The following is a 21,179-nucleotide window of genomic DNA, read 5'->3' as shown; positions in this document are numbered from 1 at the left end:
TTTTTTAAATACTATATAATTAATTTCATAATTTTAGTTTCCTTTTTATTGTAGAATTCTCTCTCTCCTTCTCACTTCCTCCCACTCTCACACGTTTCCCTTCTCCCAATTTTTGCTCCTTTCTTTTCTTCTCATACCATGGAGGCTCTCTGACACTTGTTACTCATCTTGGGCTCGCTTTTCCTTCTTCTGAAGTAGTTTCTTAACAGTCCATGAAGCTAGGAGGAGAAAGGAGAGATGAAGAAGAACTGTGGAAGTAGTTTCCTAGCAGCCCACTATTCCCTTAGGAGCTATAACTATCTGGGTTCTTATGTACTTCCTGATTTTCTTTTCCCATCCATTCTAAATCATTGCAAGATAAAGAATTGTAGAAGTTCTCAATCCATGCTGCAGGGCACCGTAACACGGGGCTTCTTCTTCTCCCTATGGAAATGTCCAATAAAGAGAAAAACCAGTCGCTATATGTCCAAATGTTAGTGTTTATGTCTGCTGTATTCTCATTCTTGCTTCATAAATAGTGTTTTCATCCATATTTGGTTTAATATATGAAGTCTTCATTGGTATCCAAGTGCATATCTCTAATCTGCTTTGTTATTATACATATGTTATTTAATTTATAAATTCAGAGGACAACAATCTTTGATGATTCTAGCTTGATTTTTGAGTCGACCAATATCAATATCTGTTTCTCCATTTGTGATTACTTTTCTGTGCTTTCCTTATTTCTCTAAAACTCCTCCCACTTTCTTTTAAACTCACTCCTCTTTCTTTTAACCTTTTCTCCCCCAAACTCTCCAATTGTCCACAATCTCTCCTCCTCTCCTAAAACATTCCTTTTTCTTCTCAAACTAATTCTCTCCCTCCACTTACTTTTTTTTGCTTTGTCTGTCTCTCCCTCCCACTTTCTTTTTCTTTTTCTTCTCAGACTCTGTCTCTATTTTGGAATAAAATCATAACAAACATAAGATATGTCTCTGTTTTGGAATAAAAGCATAACAAACATAAGATGTCTCCTACATTGGAATCAATAAAATCTCAGCTCATTCTGATCGAGTGTAGCGGTCGGTCGAGGATTTCCCAATCGAGTGTCGTCTCTACTCTCAAAGGGTTTTGATTATTGACTGCTCTTAATTCTTCTTTCTTCTATTTGTTTATGCAAATATTTATTAGTTTAAGCTTATAGGAATGGTTCAACATTGCAGCTAACCCCATGTATGTTGGAAGTGGATCACACCATACAAGTAATTGTTTTTCTTTTTATCCTTGTTAATTAACTATTTGGTTGTTTAGTGATGATATCATTCCCCTTGATAAACAAATCTACCTTCTAATAGTACTTTAAGATGGGCTGTCCATTAATTCTTATTATCAATATTTGTTTCCTTTGAAACTTTGAACTCAAGACCATGAAGATATTGGATCAGTGGCTTTCATATGTGTATGTATGACATCAGCAATCATGTAACTATTGCTTAATAGTTATTTAGAATATTTCCCTCATGATAAAGTCATATTAATATTAATTGATATATAGTCATTGCATCATTTTCTTAGAATAGTAAATTATGCAAAGAAATATAGTAAATTGGGTCGTTAACCTCCTTGTAATTTCCTTATCCTGCGTTCTTTAGCATTTCAAGAATCAAGATTGGACAACCCACTAATCCCGATTCGATTCTTCTATAGAAAACCCTAAAGAGGTCATAAAGAATCCTCTTTTTAACTTCATTTCTATTGATTAGGGGTCATAAATGATGTGTTGTAAAGGCCAGAAGAATTAGATTTTTTCAGACACGCACTACAGTAAGTTCTATTTGTATCTATTCCAGAGTTTGTTTATTGAAAAAAAAAAAAAGAAGATGGATAATAATAGATTCCAATTTTTTTATATTCAAAGATGATACACAGAAGAAAACCTCAAACGAAGAAAAAAAAAATACTTACTTTGATACAAACAGAGAGCTAGCCATTCTATTCACTCATTTCTTCAAGTAATTTGTATGCGCTTGTGCTTTTGTTTTTTTCTCCAACCTTTATTTTACTTTTACAGATTTTATAAGAGATTTCTAATTGGTTTATTTCGTCTATCTTGTTCTCCCTCTCCGTCAATCAATTTTGAGGGATTGTAATATCCAACAGGCATGACTTAGCTTACTTTTATATTGAAAAAGGTGAATGTGACTAACACAGCCGATACTGAAAGATTAGATTTCCATTGTAGTTGCTTACTGATGTAGGGGGGTTCCTAGGTGACTAGGTCTCCTACAAGATTAACTAACTAGGTAGGGTCAACTCAAGGGGCCTAGGTATAGGGGACAAAAAGAAGCTCAGCAAACAAGATTACGCATGCAAGATAAAATGAGATTAATAAACAAAGTAGCCAAAAGCAATAATAATCTAGACGGAAAAACACATAAATTCTTACTTAAGTTTCAAGTGGGGACATGGGGAAGGGAACAAACGACATACGAGTGTTAGGTTCAGCACAAATCAATCTAGACACCCAAATTAGATATGCATACAATCAATGTCCTCTAGCAACCAACTAAAATAGAAAATCAACAGGGTTTCTTTTGGAGATATAACAATGACGAAACGATTTAAAACAGCGGGTAAAAAAAATAGGTATAGACAAAGGGCAAAGGCTGATTTCAATGTTAATGGGTTGCAATATATAATAGGGATTGATGGAGGTGGGGAGGGTTTAGTTTAATGTTTTACCATGCTGCTGTCCAGATCTGAGGAGAAGAGAAGAAATCAAGGTCCTCCAAAAATAAAGAGATGCAGTCCACCTTTAGTTGATGAAGACAAGTCCAGATGGTTGTGCAGAGATCCTCCGTATTGTCGATGTAGCTTGGAGAAGGATGTTGGGGCTCTTAGCAACTCACGGACAGCAGGTACAGCCAGCAGTCACCCATTCATTAAAAGGAGATCAGCCACAACAGTCCAACATTAAAAGAAAAAAATAGAGCAGCAGCAGTTCAGTCCTCAAAGAATAGAAAACAGCAGCAGAAAAAGAATAGAAAAAGAGAGGGAGGTGAGACAAAAGAGAAGAGAGAAGAGTGGAGAGAGAAGAGAGAACCGAGAGAGAGAGAGAGGGATGGCGTGAAACAGTGAGGCCGAGAGTGAGAGATGAGAAGAGGGAGAGAGAAGAGAAAGAGAAATCATGGGGGAGGGATTTGGAGCTGCTTTGCCTTCAATATTCTTCATTAATTGAAAATAAACAATGGCCAATGGCCTTACACTTAAATAGAATAAACTTCCAAAAATAAAAAGATACTTAGAAACTCAATTGCATGAAATAAAAAACTACCTAATAGATCAATATAAAGAAATCTTAGTTCCCTAATTGTGTAAGACAATCAAATATCACTAGATTTAAAGCAAAGTACTAAAATCAAATAAGATTTGGTGGGGTTCACAAAATCTTCTAAAATCTTCTAAGATTTTCTAAAATCTGGATCGAGCTTGGGGCCCACAAGATCTTCTAAAATCTTCTGAGATCTTCTAAAATCTGAATCGAGCTTAGGGCCCACAAGATCTTCTAAAATCTATTCTCCCAGCCACAAAGATGGCTGCTTCTTCTTCTTCTTGCGCCTGTACACTTTGATGTCTCCATCAACTCTCCCCGGCTTGGAAGAATTCACCTCTGGTGAATTAATACTCATGTAATACTCAAGTAGGTCTGGATTGAGTTGTTGGGCTTCTTGCATTATGATCCAGGTGTTGTCAATTTCCAAACGTCCATGCCACTTGACCAAGAACTCTCTAGAACCTCCAGTGTGTGTGGACACAATCCTCTCATCAAGGATTTCCTCAATTTCTTCATTTCTCCTCGTGACCTTAGGCATAGGTGGTAACGAGGTGGGGGGAAGTGGTTGGCTTGGCTCAGAAGTCTCATCAATGTTGAAAGGGAAGTCTTCAAGGTCATCAGGATAAAAAGATGTGAAGGTCAAGGTACCATGGTATGGGACTAAGTTTTTAATATTGAAAATATTGCTGATCTCCATGCTGGCTGGCAAATCCAGAACATATGCATTGGCACCTATCCTCTTGAGTACCTTGAATGGACCTATGCTACGAGCATGTAGCTTGCTTGCTTTTCCCCTAACAAAACATTGCGGCTTGATTCTTACCATCACCATATCACCCTCTTGAAACTCTTGTAGCCTTCTGTGCACATCTGCCTTCGATTTGTATTGCTCATTGCTCAACGCTATCTGTCTCCTTATACCTGCATGCAAATCATGTATATGCTGAGCAAAAGATTCGATTGACTGGGAGGTCCTAGAACTAGACACGACTGGGATAAGGTCTATGGGTGCCCGAGGCTGGTACCCTTAACAGATCTCAAAGGGGGACAGACCAGTGGTACGGTTCTTAGAACTGTTATATGCAAACTCGGCCTGGCTAAGGACTCGACCCCAACTGGTAAGGTGTTCTCCTATGAGGCAACGCAATAAATTCCCTAAGCTCCTATTGACAACCTCTGTTTGGCCATCAGTCTGAGGGTGGAAAGCTGAAGAGAAACGGAGTTTCGTGTCCATCATCCGCTATAGGGTCCTCCAAAAATGACTAGTGAACTTAACATCCCTATCGGACACTATGGTGAGGGGTAACCCATGGTACTTGACAACCTCGTTAAAGAAAAGTTTAGCTACTATGGAAGCATCAGAAGTCTTAGAGCATGGGATAAAATGGGCCATCTTCGAGAAGCGGTCAACAACCACATAAACAGAATCATGGCCTCTCGAAGTTCTTGGTAGACCAAGCATGAAGTCCATGCTAAGGTCCTGCCAAGGGGAATGGGGAACGGGTAGGGGAGTGTACAAACCCATGTTTTGCTTTTGTTGTTTGGCGGTCTGGCATGTCCTGCACTGACCCACAACTCTAGCAACATCCCTCTTCAGTCCTGGCCAAAAGAATCGGTCCTCAACGAGGGTGATGGTCTTATCACGACCGAAGTGGCCAGCGACTCCCCCAGCATGCAATTCCCAGATCAGAAAATCTCGGAGTGAAGTCCTGGGAATGCACAACTTGATTCCTTTAAAAAGAAAGCCCTCCCTAAGCAGGTAGTCCGAGCGGTTGACTGGGTTGCCTTCACTCAAGGAAGTGAACGGCTCACTAAAATCAGGACAGGTGGGGTATTGGTCCTTGACTCGCTGGAACCCTACAACCTCTACACTCATTGCCTGGAGTAGCACACTAGCCCAACTCCTAGCATTGCTGCGAATGAGGAATATGTTCACCCGGCTTAGTGCATCTGCAGCAGTATTCTCGACACTAGGTCTGTGCTTGAGTACAAAAGTGTACTCTTAGAGAAACTCAACCCACTTGGCATGCCTCTGGTTAAGTTTCTTTTGGGCACTCAGGTATCTCAGAGCTTGGTGGTCAGAGAATAGCACGAATTCTTGCGGTAAAAGGTAATGTCGCCAATAACGCAATGATTGGACAACCGCATAGAATTCCTTGTTGTATGTGGAATATCGTTGCCTAGCTTTATTAAGCTTATCACTAAAATAGGCAACAGGGTGGCCCTCTTGTCCTAGGACACCACCTATCCCAATACCAGATGCATCACAGTTCACTTCGAAGACCTTAGAGAAATCTGGGAGGCGCAGGACTGGAGCTTCAGTCATAAGCTTTTTAATCTCATTAAAGGCCTTCGTAGCACTCTTAGTCCATTGAAACTCCTTCTTTTTCATGCAATCGGTGATAGAAGACATAATGGAACTAAACCGGTAGATGAATCTTCTGTAGAAAGTGGCTAAACCATGAAAGCTTCGTACCTCATGAATGTTAGTTGGCTCATGCCACTCTACAATCGCTCTCACCTTCTCAGGGTCAGCAGATACTCCCTGAGCTGACACAACAAATCCCAGGAAGATGACTTGATCACTCATGAAGGTGCACTTCTTGAGGTTGACAAAGAGTTTCTCTTGTAAGAGCCCATGAAAAACCTTCTGTAAGTGATCCAAGTGGGAAGACAGGGTCTTACTATAGATGAGGATGTTATCAAGGTAAACCACAAGGAACTTGCCAATGAATGGTTGAAGCACTTGATTCATTATCCTCGTGAAGGTGCTAGGTACATTTGACAAGCCAAAAGGCATGACTAACCACTCAAAGAGGCCATCCTTCGTCTTGAAGGCTGTCTTCCACTCATCTCCATGCCTAACCCTAATCTGGTGGTACCCGCTCTTGAGATCAATCTTCTAAAAGATCAAAGAGTTGGCCATCATATCCAACATATCATCAAGCCTAGGGATAGGGAACCTATACTTGATGGTGATCTTATTGATGGCCCTACTATCAACACACATACGTCAGGTGCCATCTTTCTTTGGTGTGAGCAAGACAGGTACAACACACGGCCTAAGGCTTTCCTTAATGAATCCCTTCTGCAACAGTTCATCCACTTGCCGTTTGAGTTCGGCGTGTTCTTTGGGATTCATTCAGTAATGAGGTAAGTTCGGGAGAGAGGATCCTGGAACTAAGTCAATAGCGTGCTGGATGTCACGCATAGGCGGTAACTCATCAGGTAGTTCCTCAGGGAATAACCTCTCAAATTTCCTCAACAAGGGTTGCACTTCTCTAGGAGCCTTAGTGAATAAGCGTGACCTATCGGTATTACTCTGTATGGCAACTAGAGCATAAATCACCCCTGACTCGTGACACTCTCCTTCAAATTGTTGTTGATTTAAAATGTTGAGTGTTTTGGTGGGGGTGTGTTTGGATGTACTTCCCTTGTGTTCTGGTACCCTAGCTTCCCTAGGAGCACTGGGGGTCAGTCTGATCTTCCCTTTGAACTCAAAGACATAGGTGTTAGACTTCCTGTAATTGGTGACATCCCGGTCATATAACCAGGGTCTACCTAGAATGATGTGGGCAACATCCATCTCTAGGACATCACACCACACTTGATCCTCATATCCTGCAAAGTGTAGGGGAACTAAACACCTCAGATTAACGGGAATAGTGGACTGATCAACCCAGGCAACCTTGTAAGGCTTGGGGTGGGGTTCAGGTTTGAGGCCCATTCGAGCAACAGCGCTCTTGGCGACCACATTCATGCAACTCCCGCTGTCTATGGCGACGCGGCAGTTCTTGCCCTGATGGCATGCGTAGGTGATGAAAATATTAGTTCATCACCAATCGTCGCTACTCTTAGGTTGTGAGACCTTGCAACGCATAATGCCGAGCTTGAGGTCACCGGCCTCCTCGGTCCTCATCAGATATGGTCTCATCTGGCCTATGGTCCTCATACTCATGGTCCTGAAAACCCTCTTGGTCACTTTCCTCAGGGGTCTGCTCTCCTACATAAAGATTCCTATTGGGACTCTCTGGAGAAGTGACCAAACCCACGACACTTGAAGCACTGTTGTTGCCCACTACTCTTGGGTGCTTCTCCCAAAATTCCTTTACCCTTGTTGTTAAATTGACGTTGTGGTACAGCAAGGGGTTTTGGGAATCCAGTTGAGCCTTGGGGTGGTTTTTTAAATTAGGACTCCCCAGCTTGGAAGCTCTTCCTCTGAGAATAAGTTCTCATGGACGATTCCACCTCAAGGGCTATCCTGAAGGCCTGTGGAACGTCTCGCACCAGGTGGGGTGCCATACGAGACTGAATTTCGGAGTTGAGCTCAGTAAGGAATCTGGATAGTGTCTTCTCAACATCCTCCCGAATACAACTTCTAATTTTCAATTCATTGAACTTGCTTATGTATTCGGTCACAGTCAACTTCCCTTGCTTTAGGGTATTCATTTCATCCAACAACTGGAGCCTATAAGTGATAGGCAAAATTTCCCTCTTGAGCCGTTCTTGCATTTCTACCCAGGTGGTGATTGGCTCTAGTCCTAGGTGGTCCTCCTGGTACTCTAGGTCTGTCCAGAAGTCCTGGGCAGCCCCAATAAGCTTGAACTTAGCAAATCGGTAGCGGACCTCCTCTGGCATATCGTAGAAATCGAAGTACCTATCCATCTGCTTGATCCAATCCAGAAGGATCCTAGCATCAATCTGACCATCGTAGGTAGGGGCATCTACCTTAATCATCCGTCTGACATCAAAGCCCCTATCATGATGCTCATAACCCTCATCATCTCCATATTGGGTTTGGTGTCTTGGTGGTGGGCTTCGACCCCTACCCTGATCCCTACCACGCCTTAGGCCTTGGAAGTTATCCCCTATCCGGTCATAACCATCAGTCTGGTTATTTTCGTTTACTTCCTCAGAGATAGGGCCTCTGCCCCTAGGTTCAGTGCCAACTATGTTACGGCCTTGCCGTCCATCAGGTTTTGGGCATTTGTCTCGAGGGCAGCCAACTTATCGGTAAGGGCTTGGAGATAGATAGCTTGTGTTTCCTGTATGGTTTGAACGGCTTTCATGAATTTAGCCAATTGCTCCGATTGGGTGGCGATGCTAGGAGGGTCAGACATATCCTGGTATGCTCTACCACTGCGAGTGGGCATGAGGAGATGGGCAGTCAAGGTATGGTTGCCACCAAAGACTCAAGGTCTACTCAGGATCTCCAATTGAGACAAGTAGTTAGCCTTTTCAATCTTGAGGTAAAAAATCTCCCTCTCAAGTATGTGCTTTTGGAGGGAGTAGCGTCCAATGCTATTTGGCCCCGCCAACTTAAGAAAGAAAAGGGTGTCCTCTAATCTATGGTATCGCTCTCTTAGCTCAGACTCGACCACGGACAAATGGTGACGGAGACTAGACCTCAAAAGATAAGACATGTAAACAAGGGACAACAGTACTTAATTACCCTAAACCTAGGCAAAACCTGGCTCTGATACCAAGATGATGTAGGGGGTTCCTAGGTGACTAGGTCTCCTACAAGATTAACTAACTAGGTAGGGTTAACTCAAGGGACTTGTGTAGATAGGACAAAAAAAGAAACTCAACAAACAAGATTAAGCATGCAAAATAAAATGAGACTAATAAACAAAATAGCAAAAGCAATAATAATCTAGGCAGAAAAACACATAAACTTTTACTTAAGCTTCAAGTGGAGACATGGGGAAGGGAACAAACGTCATACGAATGTTAGGTTCAGCACAAATCAATCTAGACACCCAAATTAGATATGCAAACAATCAATGTCCTCTAGCAACCAACTAAAATAGAAAATCAGCAAGGGTTTTGGAGATATAACAGTGACGAAATGTCTTAAAACAATGGGTAAAAATAGGCATAAACAAAGGACTAAGGCTGGTTTCAATGTTAATGGGATGCAACATATAATAGGGATTAATAGGGGTGGAGAGGGTTTAGTTTAATGATTTACCCTGCTGCTGTCCAGGTCTGAGGAGAAAAGAAGAGACCAAGGTCCTCCAAAGTAAAGAGATGCAGTCCACTTTTGGTTGATGAAGAAAAGTCCAGCCGGTTGTATAGAGATCCTTAGTATGGTCGATGTAGCTTGGTGAATGATGTTGGGGCTCTCAGCAACTCACGGACATCAGGTACAGCCAGCAGTAATCCGTTCATTGAAAGGAGATCAGCAGCAGCCCAAGTGATGATCTATCCACGGAATAGGACCTTCAATTGTGCAAACAGTGGCTGCAATAGTGCAGCGGCAGCAGCAGAGAGTAAACAGTAGCAGAGAGTAAACAGCAGCAGAGAGTAACAGCAGCAGTGAGTAACAGCAGCAAAGAGTAACAACAATAGTGAGTAACAGCAGCAGAGAAAAAAGAATGGAAAAAGAGAGGGAGGCGAGACAAGAGAGAAGAGAGAAGAGAGAACCGAGAGAATAAAGAGAAAAAAAAGGCGAGAAAGAGAGTGAGAAAGACGAGATTGAAAGAGAGAGAGAATCGTGAGAGGGGTGGGGGCTTTGCTCCTTGGCTGTTTTTCAATTCACATTCATTACCAAACAATGGCCAATGGCCTTACACTTAAATAGAATAAACTTCCAAAAATAAAAAAAGATATTTAGAAACTCAATTGCTTGAAATAAAAAACTACCTAATAGACTGATAGAAAGAAGTCCTAGTTTCCTAATTATGTAAAACAGTAAAACAATCAAATAACACTAGAATTAAAGCAAAGTACTATAATCAAATAAGATTTGGTGGGGTCCACAAGATCTGCTGAATGGGAGGACAAGGGGGGGTCGAACCCAGCGCTGGAAGGCTGGTTCGACTCCTCACTTTCCTTCTTCTTTCTTGTTTCTTCTCTTTCCTTCTTCTTTCTTGTTTAATCCTCCAACCACAAAGATGGATCTGGTTGAGTTTTCTTCTTCTTTCGACTGTACACCTTGATGTCCCCATCAGTAACAATGTCTTGTAACATTCAGCTTGTACCGGTGACAAATTTCAATTTGCTCTTGAGGCTAACCGACGTTCAAACATGGTCTGCCTACAACTTTATGCAAAAGAGATTGAACCTTTTCCGGGAGATTCTTCTGCATCGTCAATATTTTCTCGTCATTTCATTGTTCAAGGAAGTATTTCATCAAAAGGCCATGAACCAAAGGTATGCACATTTTATGTTCTTTTTTGTGACTTTTGCCCATGGTATTATATTATCTATGAAATGCTCCATTTAATCTTGGTCTTTTTCTTCCATTTCAGGAACTTGTGAGGCGATTATGCCTGTGGAGAGATTTGATGGTTAGTTTCAGTGTACCTAAAAAATGAATATCCTTATTGTTGATTTTCCGTAACTATCTATTTATGGTTTTTTTTATGAATGATAACTGTGCTAAGATAACATCATAGGATTTTGGTCCAATTGCGTTGGCCTTTGGGTTCGGAGTAATGATTAACAAGGACAGTCGGGGGCATTCATATTTCATAGTCAGAGGTGAAATTCTTAGATTTATAAAAGACGAACCACTGCGAAAGCATTTGCCAAGGATGTTCTCATTAATCAAGAAAACATAGTTTTCAATGCGGAGTTGTGTGCTCGAGTTGTTACTTTCGTGCTTAGAGGGGCTGTCAAGAATTTATTATCTCATTCCTCCTTTCATAAAAGTGGGTTGGGTGATGGATTGTCTTGGTGGTGGACGTAACACATGTATGACGCTTTTGCTTGATCGATCTATATGGTACATTAGGTAGACAGTCAATATTTTATTATAGTAGCTTGCGGTTGATCTGTAGTGGTGCGTCTGGTTGACAGCCGGCACTTATTATAATTAACTATAACCCATCAATCTTTTTGCATGGATCCTTGCACTCGTCCTTGCTTGGAGTCTCCATGTAGCCGACCCAATTAAGTTGGGATAAGGTTTTGGATGTTGTTGTTTGTTATTGGAAGAATTGTGCTAAGAAGATGTATAGAGGCTGACAATCAAAGCTAAAGGCTGCATAACAACCCAGTATACATATTTTCTCTCTTCTCTCTACCCTTGGCAAAGATTACAGACATTGAACTATAACTTGCCTCCAACAGAATGAGAGATTCCTAGAAGAGAGAATCAACCTAGAACTCCAGATGGGACAAATGAGCCTTGAAGGACCACTTCTTGTCCTGGTAATTACTTGATGCAGGCAACCTGATTCGATTGGGAGGACCTTAATAAGCTTAATTTGTGTGGCCAATGGGTCATGTGGGTGTCGGGCTTTTAAATAATGCACTTTATTGTAAATGGGCCTACTTAACAAACCCATATTGTGGGGTTAGTGAATCTATGCAGGATTTATTATTTTGCATTTTCTACTGCAGGGTTTTAGAAGATTTGGTTTAATATTTAGTTTCCATGTTTTGGTTCAAGTAATTTCCAGGAGTTTCTATTGTTCTGTTTACTCAGTCATCAAGTCTGGGGAATTTAGGGAAGTTCTTGAAAATTTCATTGTTAGAAACAGTAAGTTAGGGAGTCATTAGTTACAAATATGTAGCTATATGGCATTGTAATGCAGTGATTTTTAGATGAATTGAATGAGAATTAATGGGTTGTTAGGTAAATCGATTTGGGTGCCTAGCATATGGCTGGAATTATATGTTTTTACACATTCATATTAAGAAAAGAACATACTAAATATGGGTGCATCATGATCTTAAGTTAGATGCTTTTTCATTATGAGTTGTAATGATCCCATCAATAAATAATACCCACTTGCGTAAGTTTTTGGAACAAATTTTGTGCCTATGTCGTCTCCTGTGCAAAAAATTTTACAAATGTATTTTCTATACACAAGTAAGCTAGGAATTGTTGTCTTTGTATCATGGTCTTATTTTAGTTACAAGAAATGGACTTGTAGTGTATGATTCATTTGTCTTTCCATTACCCTTACTAATTTGGAAGATAAAGTGATAAACCAAATCTTCTCCTGGGAGTGCTTAGATCTTTGCTTTGTGCGGATTGTGGTTTGTAGCTCCTAAAAGTGGGCATGGTATGTTTTGCCACCTCTAGCTATCATGTTTGATTACTCTTAATCCTCGTGAAGAAACTTGATATTTATTGGTCTAGCATTTTGGGCACCTTGACTATTAGATATTTCAATCATTATCAGGTTTTTGGGCCTCCTTAAAGACTTAAATCCAGCACTATAACAAACTTCAGTCTTCTCCAGGCCACGATGGTCCAGTACCTTGTTCTCTTATCGCGTATCCAGTAATTAAACAGTGAGATAGGAAAGCACCAAAATTTGAGTATTACATTCTTACATGTTAGCTATAAAGAAAAGTTAATAGAAAATGCAAAATATCAACAATTATATTTGCTTGTTGGAACTATTTCTGAAAATCATGTATTAATTTCTCTGTTGGATACATGATAATGGACCCGATTCTTAGTTAGTTGAAGATATATAGGACTGAAGCAAACACAAGTATCAATTGGTCAAAGCCGTCAAGAGGACTGATGGTTTTTCAGCTTTTGACTTCCTACCAAATTGCAAGGATGTTTTAGTTTGTGCAATTTAGGATTCCTCGTTTAGTAAGTAATTTTATTAAGCTGCTTATTTTTTTCAAAGCAGGAGAGAAAATAGGTCTATTATTATTGGTCTCTCCCAACTGCTTCTTTTGGATATCATGATTTTCATGTTTGTAGCCTCCTAGGATAAGAAAAACTTAGGAATTTGGCTAGATAGAGGACGTAGCAGAAACAGAAAATAAAGGCTTGGAGTTGATGGCAGGATAATGCATTAATGCTCAAGAATAAATTGGAGGCTATCAGAAACTGAAGATTCTCAAGATTTATGCACCAATAGGTGGCTCTAAAATTTTAAATAATACATTGCTGTTGATGTTAATGTGATATTGGCAAAATTTTAGATATTTCTTGGTTTCTCCTTTCAACAGTTTTTTGTTTTCTTGTTGCTGATTTTATGTAATGACCCATTGGAGGTCTTGTAACAGTATTGTTTTTGTCAAATATGTCATTGTCGTTTAGGCGAAGTTCACATACTTGTTGGTATTCCCAGAACAAAAAAGTGTATACTTGTTTCCAGATATTCATTCTGCTTTGTTGTCAGATATTCCACGTCCTGTTTTCCTTGTCATGGGGAAATGCTGCAAATTTCACAGAAATTTATTAAGCTTTTTGTGTGCTTCATATACTTCATTTCAGGCTCGTATTCATGATGAAAGCTTGAGATATGTATTATCAGATCAAGCCATTGTTGCTCTTGCACATAAAGTTCCCAAGACTCCAACAGAAATATATGACACCATACATAACGCTGATATGAATTTGGATACTATTAGTTCTTCCCTCCCATCTCCATCTCCTGTTATTTGCAGTCATCTGGAGGACTTTGATTACCTCCTCCAGGAGAAAACGGGCAACCTAGATGATTATTTTGTCAGAATTCTTCAAAATCATCTAGGACAAAATGCAAGTTGTCCACTTTCTGTTTATAACTATGCCCTATTATCGGTGTCCAGCTTGAAAACAGCAAATCTAATATTTCTCAAACAAGATGGAGGTAAAACAATGAAACAGGTTGGTCGGAAGGCTTCACGAGATCTATTTGTACAAAAATTCTCATGCAAAGCTCCAGTTTATCATAACTGTAGGATTCATGCAAGTGACGGTCGGTTGCTTTGTTATTGTGATCGCAGAAAGCTTGAGTGGTAGTGTCCACCGTCTCCTTTCTTGTTTATTTTATATAGTCATTTGCTCTCCTATATGCACTTATTATGTACTGAATGCAGGTATCTTCGACGGGATCTGGCAAAACTCATTGATAATGATCCCCCAGCTATAATGCTTCTGTTTGAACCCAAAGGTCGTCCAGAAGATGAAGGCAATGATTTTTATATCCAAAGTAAAAAGAATATATGTGTTGGTTGTGGTGAAAGGAATCATTATTTACGCTACCGAATAATACCCTCATGTTATAGAATACACTTTCCTGAGCATTTGAAAAGTCACCGTTCTCATGACATCGTCCTTCTTTGTGTGGACTGTCATGAAGTTGCGCATTCTGCTGCTGAGAAATATAAGAGACAAATAGCTGCAGAATTTGGAATTCCACTTTTCGTTAGAAAAGTGGCTGATTCAGGGCAAACTCAAGCTATTACAGGGACATCTGGAATTGTGGAGAACCTTGAGGAAGCAGGTGTGTCTCCTTTGCAGTTACGAATTGCAACTATGGCTCTTCTTCGCCATGGACCAAGAATGCCATCCAAACGCCGTGAAGAGCTGAAACTGGTAAAAAAACGTATATGTTGTGTGATTTATCCAAGTTATACATTGTCCGTTTTTTCCTTAGCAAGATTTATAGCTGAATATTATGGATAGTAATTGCTTCTTGTAATTAAAAAATAAATAGAGATCATGGTACATATGGTGTAGTCAGCAGATTCAGCACTCCCACGTTAGTGAATCCAATCAAGGAATTCTCTGAAATAAAAGTTTGACTCAAGTACCAAACTGAGTGAGCATTTGGCTGACCCTTCTTAGATCATTCAACAATGTTTAGTTGACTCTCCCCTTGTTACTTGAAGCTTCAACGCAATAGGTAGCTAGTTTCAAAGTGCCTCCCCGATTTGTAACCTCGCCATACCCTAGGGAGAGGGATTGTCCTCAAAAGTTGCAGCGGAGTGAGTCAGATACAAAAAAAATGGTAATGATCTACTTTTGTGTTTGGTGAATAATAATCCTTATTTCAATATGCCAGCTAATTAGTCTATATTTTAAAAAACAGCATTTTTTTTTGTAGGAAAAAAAAATATGTATTATGAGTCAGTATGAGTGTTATCTCCTCGTGTAGCGTGTATTATGGCCCACATGTTTGGGATCCAATGTTTCATGTACTGTAATCCCAACCCTATAAAAGGGCCTTTAATCAATGAAATGGATCCAAGCTGATCCTTGCATAGATCCTTGTGTTTGTAAAAAATGAATGGTAATAATTTTCTGATTTGGTTGTATGCGTGGTAAGCATTCTATTTGCTGGTGGTAAATGGCTTTATAATTCACTAAGTAATGATTTTACCCTTCTTGGGCTTTCAGTTTAGAATTACCTTTTCTGTTGCGAGTCTTGTGACCTTATATTTTTGTGTCAAATATTTCCAATTTTGGAATATCAGACTATGCCAATAGAAGATCTGCTTATGCTGCATGAGGGGCGGCAAAAGGCAGTTTTGCTCATGAGTTAGCGGTCAAGCAGAAAAGGATCTGCTGGCTTCTCTTCTTTTCTTTCCTACCTATAGGCTGCCTCGCTTGCAGCTCGCAGACAGATGAAGGGTGATGGAAAAGATAAGAAGCAAGTCTTGAGGGAGTAGAGAACCACCGTTGGGTGGTTCTGAACCAAGTGCAATCTACATTTCTTATCCACTTCTGGCAGTCCTTATTTATTGAATCATATACCTTATTGAGGGGGAGGATTTAATCTTGATTAATTTAGTGGGTTAGCTACTTGGCTTGCACTTTCCTTTTGCCTTTATGGATATATCCAGTGGTACTTCCTGAGTTCGTGTGCTTGTTTCAAACTGAAATTTGATCAGTGAGATGAATATCAGCTCCACTATCACATACATAGTTCTCAAGGCGTCACCTATGCACCTTGTTGGTGGCGCCTGGACATCCAGGCCCCCTCCAATGCCTTGGGTTGCCTAGATTCTGTGACAACTATGATCACATAGACCTACCCATGCCCACCGAGGCTGCCATTAGAAAGGACTGTGACATTGTGACAATACAAATTCCAAAAAGGCTTGTGACATCTAGTTTTTCCTCTAGTTGGGTTTCTAGTAGCAGCTCAAACATTTCGTTGTTGGACCAGATAAAATTGGTTTAGTATTTTTTATTTTTTATTTTTTTTATTTATTATTCAAGTTCATCCTTTTTACTTAACTGGACGTTGCTGAACTCTGTAGAGAATTACTTGATTTGTTCTTCTTTCTCTTCTTTGCAGATTGTCATGAAATACTTTGGAGGAAGGGAAATATCCGAGGAAGATTTAGAAAGAGCTCTGTTGGATGGCATGAGTCCTCATGAGAGAAGAAGACTTGAAAAGAAAAGAGGATTGTCCATCAAACATTCATTAGGGAATATCCTTTCAAATGAGGCCCATGGGAATAATATCAAAGATAACGGTGCATCTGTTTTGGTGGAACCGTCAGGAGTTGATATTTCTGATGATATATGTAGTCAGGGAAAGACAGATTGTAGCACACAAGGGGGTGAAAATCTTCTGAAGGAAATGGATATTAGTGCAAGTAATATGCCCATGTGTTCTGATTTTAATGTCAATAGGGGGTCATCTACTGGGGATGGTGAGGATGATGCTAGGAGAATGTTTGAGGGTGAAAACGATATGGAAACTGTTAGTGATCATGAAAGTAGGTCATCAAATGGAAATGTTGATTGTGGTAGACCGATAGAAATTCCCCCTTCCAAGCACAATCCAAAGTTATCAGTGTTAGGACATGGTCCCCATGGGACACAAGTGGTTGATCATATATTAAAGGAGCTTGGGGAGGACGGCATTCGGAAATTTTGCCAAAGGTGGAGACAAGTCTTTGTGGATGCCATTAACCCCCGTTTCTTACCTGCCGGTTGGGACATTAAGCACAGGTACTCTCTTTCGCAACTAGAATGGCTATACAAATCTACTGGAAAGTAAAAAAGAAAATTTTGTGCTTTTGAGTTTGATTACTTCTCGAAAAATCTGATTTTCTAATGAAGTTTAACAAGAACCACCACCAAGTTTGACACTTTTCTGTCAGGGTTTACACTTTTTTTTTTTTTTTTTTTTTTGGGGGGGGGGGGGTTGGTGTGAGATGGGGAGATCATGAGAATATTTCCAGGAAATGCACATTTGTGTAGTTCCTAAGTCTTATTACTAACTTTTGCCTTTAACATTCCTCTTTTGCAAAGCATATTTTTTCTCATTGGGAACTGTAGTCTTATTGGCACTAGTTATAAGCTGTTACATCTTCAGTTGTATTCAAAATGGGACTGTAAAAGAAAATGTTTCCCCCCTTTTTTTTTTCTTTTTTTTTTTTTTTTGGGGGGGGGGTGGTGGGGGGCGGGGGGGTGGGGGTGGGGTTTGAGAATGGGATGTTAAGATGATGGGAAATTATGATGATATTTCTATGGAATGCACACTTTGGGAATTCCTCTGCCTTGTTACTAACTTTTACCTGGTTGTTCTGGTCTGGAAAGCTTATCTTTTCTTAGTGATATGGTTTGTCTCAATTGCAATCTCAAAATTTTTATTCCTTGCTTGCATTCGGTATTGTTACATTTTCTGTTTTCTTTTTGAATGTCAATCTCCTTGCTTCTTTATAAGTTTTTGCATCTCTTCACTTTGACTGTTTGTCATTAATTGCAATTCTATTGTTGCTCTTCTGAATGTCTCATGAGTTTTCTAGAAAGCCCACATTTTTTGAAATATCTTGAATTTTCAATTTCGTCCTCATTTGTTCATATTTTTCTGGGCATCACGTCTGTAGTGGCTCTCAGGAATTTAGTGTGTTTCTTGTTTCTGCAAAGAAAAATGCCATAGCTGTCATGATCTGTGTGCTGGAGCACACTGACGCTTTGCATTATGACTAGATCCTGGTTATGACTTTGAAGGGTGTGTCTTGCCTTCAACCCATCTCACCCTGCTCTCACTGGGCTAGGGTTGAAAAATATAAACATTATAAACACTTATATTTTGCTGCATATGGCCCTCAAATTTCTCAATGGCAGGGTGGGGGAGGGGGTGGGAATACAATGTAACTGAACCATTGCAAATTCTCTTAACAATATACTAATATTGTTATCCGTGTTTAATACTGCAGTGGCATAATCCTGTCAGTGAATAAATTTTTAAAAAGTGTGACTAAAATAATAAAAATTAATAATTGTATCACTTAACAGGAATGGCAATTAAATTCCATAGGTCTTTGCAATGGATTTTTTTTTTTTTTTTTTTTGGGCCCATCTTCCCCTCCTGTCTTTTGTTTTATGTCTAGTAACTGAATCCTGGTTCTTTTTTGCAAAGGGTTTAACATTGGAACACTATTTTTGCCAGCGGTAGGCGGGACTTTGGTGAATACAGTGTATACAATCCTGCCAAAAAAGATTGAACTAGAGTTCAGGATGGATTAAATGGTCAAAGCAAACTTCCAAGCGAGGGAGATGGGACACAAAGCAGACCATACATGCAGTTGCTTATGCTTTAACACAAATTATTTGGAAGGTGGGCTGTTTCTTGTTATCCTAATTCTGGATCATTCTAGAACTGAGGTACAAGAGTGAACACTTTGCCTAAGTTCTTTAATTTTCATGTTTCCATGTTATAAAATTAATCATTTTACTCAATTAACACTTTGGAACACCATTTCAATTGCTCTAGTTATTGCCTTGTGGATAGGCTTGCGCAGGAGAAATTTTTCATTCTTAATGGAGACTACATTCTTTGGCAGATAGCAGCCTTAAAAAGGATCTGCATATCCTAAACCTTGTCAATGCAGTCTATTTCAGGACCATCATTTTAATTGTTTAGGAGTATAATGTTGCATTGATCTGTACTGGTGGATGAAGAATGGAAAAATGAAAATTTTGCTTAGGAATCAGATGGTTAGGATACTCAAATTGGTGTAAATTTTTAGCTGTAGGCCTATAGCTAAATATATTGCCCCAGGTTAGGAGTGGTTGAACATATCTTGAAGCTAATTCATTTGGAAGGCTTACTATGCTTGTTTACCTTTTGGTGTTTTGGCGTAGTAAACCTGGTCCTAACTTGTCAAGGTTCGTACAGAACCATACCCAATAGGAGTGGCGTAAAAAACAGTATTTCATTTTGACCTGACCTGCCAATTCCTAATCGGGGCATTGAATTGGGAATAATGTCTACTGTTCGAATGGTTAGCTCAATTCATTGGTTGCTACTTTGTATAATTTATTTCTGGCCAGGGAAGGGCAAAAGCCAGGTCATGAATATCACATATCCTCGGTTTTCTTGCTGATTAATTTTTTAACCAGACGCTTATATTTTCTACTCCACTTTATTTCACTTCTAACCGAACTGGGTCTATGGGATTATCTCCTGTTGGGAACACAATCTAATCCGACAGCATTAGGCTTGGCACTCAGCAGCATTGTGAGTTTGAATCTTAGGGCCTGGTTGATTATCTCTGTTGTTTCTAGGTATAGAAACAGTTGTTTTTTCCCTTTTTTTGCCAAGAAATGATTTTTGGAATTGCAAGAAGGTATTTGATTTTTCTGTTTTTCAAAACGTTTTTCAATAGTGTAGTTGGGTTCAAGACATGAGTGAAGGCACGACGTTGGAGTTGCAGGCATGCTTCGTGGAGATGAGCTTCAGAAGGATGAAGGCAATCTAGAATTGTGATCTTTGCACAATCAGTTTGGAATCACCACTTCTGGATAGTGAGAAGTTTCAACAATGAGTTGGGATGGGTTAGGTAGTGAAGTACTGGGTTTTTTATAATTTTTGTCCATCCAACTTGTTTGTAGAAACAAAAAAATAAGTCTGACTTTTCTCCATTCTTGATTTTAGATGGAAATGAGCATAAATTTTTATTTCTATTTCGAAAAATAAGTGAAACAAAAGAGAAAAGTCAAACAGTTTTGGGGGTATTTTTTCGTTTTTGAGCACAGAAAAATAGAAAAACATATTTTTGGAAACAAAATCAAACAGCCCTTTAAGTTTTAGAATTTCGTTTCCATGGCTTTCTTTGGTTGCCTGACCAAAAGGAACTCTTTGGATCTCGGTGAACAGAGCAACCTCACAGTTGCACTGGGGTCTGCCCTTTGCTTGATTAGAAGTGTGAGAAATTTTCTACTTGATTAGAACTGAAGAATAAAATCTCTCAGTGAAGTGAAATAAAGCCTTATCTCATTTTATAAGGAGGCTGTTTTCCAACTTAAACCCACAACCACCAAGTCCCAATAGAGCAATTTTACTGTTGCACTGAGGTCTGCCATCTACTTGATAAGAAGTGAGAAATTTTCTAGTTGATTAAAAGTGAATAATAAAATTTCTCAGTGAAGTGAAATGAAGGCTGTGCTTTAGTCTTAGGCTGCTTGTAACCAAGACCTGAGATCAAGTTCTGCCTTCTTCATACATCAAAATGCACTCTCTTTGTATAAGATATGCTCCCTAGCTACTCCACCACACTTGCAGTATGGAGCTTGTAATGTATGCTCAACAAAGTTGTCCGGCCCCAAAAAGATAAAATGTTAAATGAGAAAGAAAAACGAACTTTTCCAATGCCAGTCGTAAGATGGTCAGTTTGAGATGCTAATGTTTTTTGCTTTGAAATGCGACCTCTTCTACTACTTGGCAAAAAAAAAAAAAAAAAAAAAAAAAAACATGAACCGGTAACCTAAGACACATGAGGTCACCAAAACATTGCATGATTACAATATCTACAGAACAAGGAATTCGGATCAGGTTCACGTATGAAAACAATCTCGTATGTCTCTGATCTATAAATTTAGCATCTACTAAATGAAAAAAAGAAAGTGGATTTCTAATCCACGGATCAGGGTCATATTGATCTGCAAGCAAAAACAAGCATCCAGAGCGACTGTTTTCTTATCGAGAGAGAGATGCCGAGCCCAAAAGAGCATCCACAGACAACGGAAGCTTTAAGTAACCACACTGGCAGTTTCTTTTAATGAGAAACCGTTCGTTAAATTTCTTTTTAGGTGTAAAAACTTAAGGAGTTCACCCACTGTTTGGCCCATTGATCAACATGTTCAGCTTCTAAAATACTGGAGGCAGTTATTCACCATGGATGAAGGACATATTCCTTCATCTCGAGTCACAAT

At 39.5% G+C, this 21,179-nt stretch overlaps 1 protein-coding gene across 2 annotated transcripts; it reads left to right on the top strand.

Annotated features, from left to right (window-relative positions):
- The first annotated feature begins 10,194 nt into the window (after positions 1-10,194).
- Positions 10,195-18,807, top strand: LOC122092856 (protein RRP6-like 3). Of its 2 annotated transcripts, none has more exons than XM_042663154.1 (6): positions 10,195-10,471; positions 10,570-10,608; positions 13,512-14,017; positions 14,099-14,597; positions 16,306-16,967; positions 18,385-18,807. In XM_042663154.1, exons 1-6 carry the CDS (start codon positions 10,346-10,348, stop codon positions 18,389-18,391), a joined length of 1,839 nt encoding a protein of 612 aa, XP_042519088.1. In that variant the 5' UTR covers positions 10,195-10,345; the 3' UTR covers positions 18,392-18,807. The 2 variants fall into 2 exon arrangements, with proteins under 2 accessions (XP_042519088.1, XP_042519087.1); XM_042663153.1 differs by having other exon boundaries at positions 10,201-10,471; positions 18,415-18,807.
- The last annotated feature ends 2,372 nt before the right edge of the window (positions 18,808-21,179 follow it).

The sequence above is a fragment of the Macadamia integrifolia genome, chromosome 11 (genome assembly GCF_013358625.1).
Source record: "Macadamia integrifolia cultivar HAES 741 chromosome 11, SCU_Mint_v3, whole genome shotgun sequence".
NCBI classification, from domain to species: Eukaryota; Viridiplantae; Streptophyta; class Magnoliopsida; order Proteales; family Proteaceae; genus Macadamia; species Macadamia integrifolia.
Note: the sequence above shows the minus strand (reverse complement) of the source record. Positions and strands in the feature narration are given on the sequence as shown.